Source organism: Diorhabda sublineata, chromosome 5 (genome assembly GCF_026230105.1).
Source record: "Diorhabda sublineata isolate icDioSubl1.1 chromosome 5, icDioSubl1.1, whole genome shotgun sequence".
In the NCBI taxonomy this organism is placed as follows: Eukaryota; Metazoa; Arthropoda; class Insecta; order Coleoptera; family Chrysomelidae; genus Diorhabda; species Diorhabda sublineata.
The window spans coordinates 11,593,023-11,602,433 of record NC_079478.1 but is presented as its reverse complement, the minus strand read 5'-3'; the positions used below and the strand labels follow the sequence as shown (position 1 = coordinate 11,602,433).

The window sequence follows — 9,411 nt, the reverse complement described above, 5'->3', positions numbered from 1 at the left end:
AAAATATCTTCGTCTATTAGTTCGGCTGTCATCGGATAAAATTGAATTTAATCGATAAGCTGAAGTATCGTATTTGAAAAATTAATTGGAGCTTCATGATATAAACTTTTTCATTACATATTTGAATACTACCATATTGGAAATAGAGTCAAATTTTTTCAATTTATTATTAAGCTTCATTTTATACGGTTTCTCAACTTCGATTATCTTGCAATTATAATCGATTAAGCTCGATAATTAGAAAACAGAGGCTACAATAAAAGCTTATTAAGAAATAAATACTCCTACAAATTGGAGATAAATAAGGGACAAAGATATGCCGTCACTTGTTGCTAATTCTCAACGTTAGATTATGTATCCTTATACATCTTTCAATAAAAAAATTGTAACGACAAAGTTGGAAATGTTCGTTGTTAAGGAGTAATGAATGAAAAATAACATCAATCCTTACAATCGATATCTGTTAGTGAGTAAATAAGTAAAGTTTGCCATAATATGAGGTTGTGTTAGAAAAAAAATTATTAAAACAAGTAAAGTTATTAATTTATTCACCGGATGATCCTATAACGTATTTCTTTACTTTTGTTCATATTTTTATAGTACTTTTTACTCGTAATAGATTACTAATAACCTCTTTATATTGTTTTTAGACATTTCTCACGTCATTTGTGATTAACAATGAATTTATAAATTATAATTTAGACGTTTATTTTCGTTTATTTATATATTTGTGCATGTTTTGTGATTTACTTATGTTATTCTTTCTTCAGACTGTTAAGAATAGAGTTTCAGTTTGAAGGAAATAAAGTCGGATCGGTGGACATCTTCCACCACGTTATTGTATGTCAGCAACAATATTCATCTGAATAAAATCAAATTTACTGTGTACTTAGTAAAAATAATCGTTATGATTAATATTCCAAAGGTCGGATTTTTACGAATTGTTAATTAGAAAATAAATTTAACTTTTTTAATCGTTTGTATTATAATTATATGGTTATAGTCTCCCTGTTTCTAATAACAACGAACTCACAGAGGTCGCTATAGAAAAATGGTAGAATATACCACAAGTATGAATTCAGTGATAAGTAGAGGAGGGTCAGTAGGTAATGGGGCACTTGAGACCAGTCCCTCCACTCCACTTTTTCTAAGTCACGCCTTCTCGCATATGATTGTATGGTATCTGTAAAATGAAGTAAGTAAGTTTTGGTAAGATATGGTAAGATGGCGCTACCGGTGAAGTAAGTAGAGATATGGTAAGATGGCGCCACCGGTGAAGTAAGTAGAGATATGGAAAGATGGCGCCACCGGTGAAGTAAGTAGAGATATGGAAAGATGGAGCACGAATTACAGCGTTAATAATGGTAGGATATTGGCATTGTTCATCCATATAATAATAATAACAGATACAAATCGAATAGATATAAATTTTACTTAGAAAAATGATTTTTCTGTAGGTATGTCTTAATTTATAGAGGAAACGTTAAGGACGTAATGGCATTATACAGAGTGTGTGTGTAAAAATCAGAACGAAATGTATTGTAATGGTAAATTATTATATATGAGGTGTAAAATCGAACGAAATTTATCGTAATGGGACGTTAAAGACGAATTGTAATGATAAAAAAAATAATATATTCCATTGTTATAATCTAAAATAATATTAAAATAATACACCTTTTTAAATTTAAATATTTTATTTATATATAATAGCTCTTTAAAGGTCCAGAGTGTAGGTGGGCAACCGTGAAAATAACACCCTTGAAGTTCAAAGACTAGATTCCAACGAAACCATCAATTTTAATCCCCTTATCGTCTACTTCCCTGCACTCTGGACCTTTTAAGAGCGTGGAATATTCTAAATGTATCAGGTATAATCTAGTAAATACAATTGAAAAGACAGGGGCCCAAAATATATATATTAAGGTAGAGAGAAGTTTCAAATTGACATCCTGTATATGAAGAATATTCTAAATTCACTTCTAACATATATCCTCTGTCAATCATCCGATACTGAGGTGACATCTATATTTGTTTCGATCCATTCAATTCCCTTCGTAAGGTAGAAATTCACACATTGCCCAACCGTATAAGCTATTTACATCAAATTACATTAAATATGTATCTGGTTTGAATTATATTCGGTACTTGTAGTAGTTTGCTTATATCTATGAATCCTAAAAAATATATATCTTAAAATATCACTTAAAACTTTAGTATCATATGAATAGCCAAAAACGTTTCTATTAAAGGTATTTCTACAAAAAAAATTTACATAAAGTGTAAAAAAGACTATTCGTTCAAAGAAACTATTATTATATAAAAATACCTTCTTCTTCAATGATTACGTATATCCATTGTTGTTGTTGCATAATCAATATCAAAATAGAATTTTGTTATTGAACCAACAACAAAGATAAATATCATCGTAAACATCAAAACGCCAAATTTTGCGTTAAAATGTTCAGTTACTAGTATAATTGGAAATGTAGGAGACACGTGATCAGTCATTTTTTATTAGTATATTATTAATTCATAATATACTAACCAAAAAGTTCCAGTAGTAGCAGCAGCAGCTTTATACGGCACAACGGCACATAAGAAATCACTTGAAGCACTTAACTTCACACTGAAGGATCATCGGCGAAATAACAACATCTTTGGCGGCTTGATGATATTGTTGGCAGGCGATTTCAGGCAGACGTTGCCAGTAATTCCCCGTGGAACGCCTGCAGATGAATTGAATGCTTGCCTGAAGGCATCACCTTTATGTAATAACGTAAAAACATTATCGCTAACCACTAATATGAGAGTTCAACTTCAAAATGATCAAAGTGCTGCACAATTTTCCAAACAATTGTTAGCTGTTGGAAATGGAAAAGTCCCAGTTAATGCGACATCTGGATTAATTACTCTTACCAACGACTTTTGCCGATTCGTAGACTCTCAATTAGCTCTTATTGAAAATGTTTTCCCAAACATTAGTGAGAATTATCAGAATTATGCTTGGTTGAGTCAACGAGCAATTCTTGCCGCAAAGAATAATGATGTACACGCACTGAATTTCACCATTCAATCAAAAATTGCTGGCGATTTGGTGACATACAAATCTGTTGATTCCATAACAAATCCCGATGATGTAGTAAATTATCCAACGGAGTTTTTAAACTCTCTGGAGTTACCAGCATTTTCACCACATAACTTGCAACTCAAAGTTGGTACAGTTATTATGATATTGCGTAATTTGAATCCACCGCGACTTTGCAACGGTACTCGACTTTCGGTACAAAGACTTATGCCGAATTTGATTGAATCAACCATTATTAACGGAAAGTACGCAGGTGAAAATGTATGTATTTCTCGAATACCAATGATTCCGACTAATCTTCCGTTTGAATTCAAACGGGTGTTTGCGGGATAAATTTAGAAAATCATTGTTTTTCACATGGGCAGTTATACGTTGCGTGTTCACGAGTTGGGAAACCATCCGCTTTGTTTGTGTTAACGTCAGACCAAAAAACAAAAAATGTGGTTTACCAAAGAGCACTTCAATGAAACGGATAATTTGCGGACACGTATAACGCTTTGATTCAGTATTTATTTTGGATTCACTTTCATTTATTTAGAAAAGTTCAACTAAATAACACTTCATTTTTGTAATCGAAATGAATTCATTACTGTTGTGAAATGAAATAAAATTTTTCCTGTTCAAATATAAAACAAAAAAAAATTTTCTTCATCTTTTAATCACCAAACGAAATGTTACATAAAACGAAGCTATCTGGTGGCGAAACGGAGTTCGCCGGGTTTGCTAGTGGTATGGTAAAATATATTTTGTTTTCAGTTTTACACTGAATATTTCAGTTAAATTCAACTCAAAAAATATACGAGGTATTTTGAAATTAGGAAAATAACATAAATTTTAATCATGGTTTTTATGTATATTAATATGATTCATGTATTCCAGAAAAAGATTTGGGGTAAATGATTCGTGTGCCGAGAAAAAGAGAGAGTTCTTATGAAATTTAAATGTTTTTACATTTTAAAAGTATTAGTCCTAGTTTCCCTTCGTATATTCTAGTTTTTTTCTATAAATTCATTCTTCAATTAAAAACAAATTTCAAAAACAGTTTCAGGTATTTTGAGAAACGCAGGATTACAAAATAAGAACATACAAAGAACAGACAAAACACAGTTAGTAACTAGCAAATGGACATAAGGAAATAATAAAGGCAATCATAAATTAGAAGGAGAAGCAAGCAATTACAGACTGGAAATAAATGCAGAAAAAACAAAATATATGAAAACCAGAAGAGATCAAACCAACTGAAAACTAACAAATACAATTTTGAAACAGTATCGACCTATAACTGTCTTGAAATAACGTTGGAACAAACAGCCAAGGAGAGGGTAAAGGAAAGGATACAAACAGGGTATCAAGCCTATGGAAGAAACAAAAACCTATTGAAAAATAAGTACATAACCAAACAAAACAAAATAAAATTGTACAAGACCCTAATAAGACCAGTAATCACGTACGTGATGGAAACAACAAATGAACCGAGAGAAAGATAATGCGAGGTATAACGGTCCACACATAATACAGAAGGGAGAAAGGAGAACAAAGAAAAACGAAGAAATAGAGATCTGACGAAGGAAAATATATGTGGTGAGATACATAAAAGCACTAAAAGACTCAACTGGGCTGGGCATATAATGAGAAGAAAACCACCTGAAATGATCCAAAGAATAATGCAACGAGGTATTTTGAAATTAGGAAAATAACATAAATTTTAATCTTGGTTTTTATGTATATTAATATGATACATGTATTCCAGATAAAGATTTGGGGTAAATGATTCGTCTGCCGAGAGAAAGAGAGAATTATTATGAAATTTAAATGTTTTTACATTTTAATAGTATTAGTCCTAGTTCCCCTTCGTATATTCTAGTTTTCTATATTTTTCTATAAATTCATTCATTCAATTAAAAACAAATTTCAAAAACAGTTTCAAAATGAATAGTCAAGAGAGTGGTTACCAGCATCTGAAAGATTCCAATATTGAAGACAATGGTGGTCGACAAGTGGAAGATGCAAAAGATGAATAATTTTACCTATTTGAATCAGTATATCGTTGTAGTGAATATGATATAAGCTGTGGTCTAAGTCCAGCTCAATCCTTTAGTCCTGTTATAATTCTAAAGAAATTTCATAATAGAAATTGTAAAATTTCCTTCAGTACATACGAATGGGGTTGTTGAATTGTTTTGAAAAATTGATATATAATATTGAAATAATTTGAGGTAGTTCAGTAATATTTAACATTTCATTCTTCTGAATTAACGTATATATATCATTTTAATGAAAGTGAATACGAAATAGGAGGTGCGAAAGAGTTTAACAATGATAACATAATTAAATAAAAAAATTAGGCTGTTACCTAAAGAATCACTTAAAGAGCGTCAAATCTAGCGTTAAAACGTCAAATTTAGTCCTAAAACGTCAAATATTATGTTAAAACGTTAAATTTAGTATTAAAATATCAAAAAACATCAAATCTAGCGTTAAAATGATAAATTTACTGTTAAAATATCAATTATTATGCTAAAACGTCAAATTTAGCGTTAAAATATCAAATATTATGCTAAAACATCAAATTTAGCGTTGTCAATATGATGCTAAAACGTCAAAAGCATTGGTCCTTACGGTGAAGATATAATTGATGGATGTTGTTGTTGTTGATGTCGCCATTTCTAAATATTAGTACTTTTTGATAATATGGGGTGTTGCCTCTTTGATATGATTGTTTCATAAAACATAATAAACTATATATTAATACTTGATAACATTAACGTAATCATAATTTAATTGTATTCACTAAATTACCCTTAACATTAAAACACACAGGTTAATAAATCAAATAAATTTTTAAATATATTTTATTTAAAAAAGTTTTAAGAACATGGATGTGGCCTTCTATGATCTGCAAAACAAAATAGTAGTTAAAACATATTATTTTATGAAATAAAAATAGTACTTACGTTTTTATCGCCCACACCACCAGAATGGGCCCCTTATCTTTTATGTATATTTCAAATCCGGGGACGCTCCCCAGTGAATTAATATCTGGGGCTAGATTTGATATGGACAGTTCTTATGGGAGAAAACGTCTCTACATTATGGTCCCGACAATATTCATTTTCTCTCTCGTTCGAGACACTTTATTTATACTGCGCATGGTTAAGAATGCGCAGAACCGAGCTGGAACCTCGAAGGAAAGAGAAATCGTTGCAATTCTGTCTTCTTTAGTCGGAACATATTCCACTTGTAGAAACTGTCCATATATGAGTATTACATATATGGTCATATCCAACTAATTTGTAGGTGTTTATGGTTATTTCAATGTAACAAAGTTTATTTTTGTGCTTATATTGTAAATATTTAGTTACATTAAAGTGGTGCGTTAATTTTGCCCAGGAGAGTTTATATAATTTAAATAGAAATGCCCTTCAACAGATGTTAACTCAAGTATAATATTTCCTAAACAGATGATGATCTTAAAATCTTCAATAAAATATGTAACAAACTCATGTGCTGGCGAATTAAGTTGTTTCCAGTCATTTTCTGATAATAATTATTCATTAATATATCGTTACAAGTTTAATATTATAATCAGACACTTGTTTGACGCAATTTTGAAAATTCTAGAGAGATTCACGAATTGTACAAAATAATAAACATTATTTACCAACATAAGCATTGTAATCTTTCCGTCTTACGGCATTTAGGTTTTATAAAATGTCAAAGCTTTACAAGTTGATGATTTATTATTACAAAGCTCACGTCAAGTTTAACTTTTAGCATGATCAGTTATTCACATTACGGACAATTATATCGTTGTCTCTTCTTACTCTTAATAAACTATTACGTATGTCTTGTAGTTTGTCTTGTAAAGGAGACAATCGATCTTACGCTATCATGTTTGATATCTATTGATAGCAGAAGATAGTATGTAGAAAATATGTGTTGATAAATCGTAGATTTAGTTACGTGATGCAAGACTTCCACCAATCCGGCTTTAATTTAGGTATTTGTGAAAGAATACACACATTTCAGTAAATGGCTTTTAATTAATTATGTACAGTTTTCGACAAGGTTTATAAAGCTAAGATTAGTTACATTATTGAAGGAATACTTTTTAATATTCACAAAGGAAATTACTGCAAGATTTATATGAAATAAAATATGATACATGATGAATTAACTATTTTGTTTTAAATTTTATTAAGGTACATTGTTATTCTAATTTACCATACCTTAAATGCATTACAAGTTGAGGCTTTCATTTTCAGTATCAACAATTCCTAGGCATTGCTGAAAAAACATATTTTTATATTTTTTTAGTTTTACATAATTGTTTGGAAGGTGTTTCTTCATATTTCCATAGCTTAGTATATTTTCTGAAAACTGTGTAAGAGATAATAACATATTCTCTTTACTTTGTTGATTATACATTTTAATGTTTTAAAGGTCATCAATATGAAAAAAAATACTTTAATGAACCACGAAATATCAAAAAAATATAAATTCAATTATAAAGATTCAAAAATTCTTGGAATGGAATCTAATACACGAAAAAGAGAATTTTTATTAATGGTTCACATTCATAAAAGTGAAAAAGCTATAAATGATGAAAAAATAAATTTCTATTTTGATATTCATGATGTAGTTGATCTATTGATTAATATAAGTAAGTAAATTGTTAGTCAGTCAATATCATATTTTGATAAATACTGAAAGTAGTTGAAACGTCAAAATTTTTATCTACCTTTCAAAAATTATTAAGAGACCTAAAATTAAAGAAAGGAATGGAAAATAATAACAAAAGCAGCCAAGACATAACGATAAACTATAAAGAAAACAAAAATAGAAAACGAGGAGTAATCCACCTCAAAAAAGGATTTTAAAGCGCTAAAAGCGATAGCCATAACCCAAAGGATTAAAAGGCTTGATGATGATGACTTTCATACTTTTAATTTTACCATTTAAAGCTGCAACCGGAAGGAAAATTTTTTATTTAGGTTTTCGGAATCGCAGCTTAGTGTTATGTTATGTTTATGATTTTTGATGGAAATAATCAAATTTGAAGAGTTGTAGTTCTCTGTAGAAGCAAATTTGATTGTACAGTCATGGCTTAACATCTTTTACGTATACTAATTAGATAATTTGTTTATAATAAAGATGTATATTTTGTATTTTGCTATTATTTCTTTATATTAGAATGATTGTAAGTTAAGTGCTTTTTATATTTCCAAAAAAAGGACTTGAACAGCACATTTTGACATTCATTTCTTATAAGAACTATTAATTCATCGAACATCATCCTTCCTGAACATTATGAGAGCTGCTTAGGAATATTTTCGAGACATTTGAGTATGGGTGTAACTGAAATGTGTGGAATGTAATATTATTTTCATAATTGAATTAAAAACATAGAAAACTAATTGAATCAAATGACGATTTCTGACGGGAGAGTCATCTAATAATATATCGCTACATAAACCTCGTCTAAAGTGATTTCTGACGATTTGCTACTCGTCTAAGAGCAGACATAAGTACTTTTTTTCTCTTATATAATTTTTTTTAAATATGTTATCGACATATGTTATATTTATGTGCATATAACTACCAAAATAAAAGATAATGTGTTCAATAATAGATGGAAAATGCTTTAAAACTTCTACTTATGTACAAATGAATAACATGATGTTCATGATGTACTAAAAATAGATAAAATACAGAGAAAATAATAATTAGTAGATATAGTAGACCACAGATTTTTAAAATATGGGGAAATTATTAAGAGTACGTTTGGTTCACTCGGTATGATTAGTTTTTCTTTTTCCTAATCCATTTAACAACCATTAGTGCTAATTAGCAACACATAATATTGCGAGAAAAAATATTTTTAGGGGAAAATAACAATGAAAATATACAACAAATCGTCTAAACTAGAAATAGCAAATGAATATTTAACCTCAAATTATTATTATTTCTTTATTTAGTATATAAAAGTTTATTTTCTGTATATGTATTCTCAATAAATCGATATCATTTCTATATCAAGTTTCTAATTGAAATTATGTTATTTCTAATAGCAACCAATACCAAAAGATAAAACTTATTTCTCATTGGTTTCAACATTATACTTAATAATAATTATATGTCTTTATGTAATACTCATTTCTTATAATTTATTTCTCAAGGGCCATATTGAAATAGGATGTTTATTGTTTCACCAGATTTTATAATTTTTAATATTATACTCTCCATTAGTCGGATGCTTAGACACAACCGGTTCCTTTAGCATAACCGGATTCAAAATTTTTCGTTTTCAGTATTCTCTTATA

The 9,411-nt window shown here is 29.3% G+C and overlaps 1 protein-coding gene across 1 annotated transcript; it reads left to right on the top strand.

Moving 5' to 3' along the window:
- The first annotated feature begins 1,051 nt into the window (after positions 1-1,051).
- LOC130444413 (ATP-dependent DNA helicase pif1-like) lies at positions 1,052-3,421 on the top strand. The gene is made up of 2 exons (XM_056779534.1): positions 1,052-1,106; positions 2,556-3,421. Exons 1-2 carry the CDS (start codon positions 1,052-1,054, stop codon positions 3,419-3,421), a joined length of 921 nt encoding a protein of 306 aa, XP_056635512.1.
- Positions 3,422-9,411: the final 5,990 nt, after the last annotated feature.

What these genes read in the sequence shown, in the direction of transcription:
- LOC130444413 (XM_056779534.1), top strand. Translation starts at nt 1,052, where the DNA reads ATGGTAGAATATACCACAAGTATGAATTCAGTGATAAGTAGAGGAGGG. An exon ending in AAGTAGAGGAGGGTCAGTAG is followed by an intron (nt 1,107 to 2,555) that starts GTAATGGGGCAC and finishes CTAACCAAAAAG; the next exon opens with TTCCAGTAGTAGCAGCAGCA.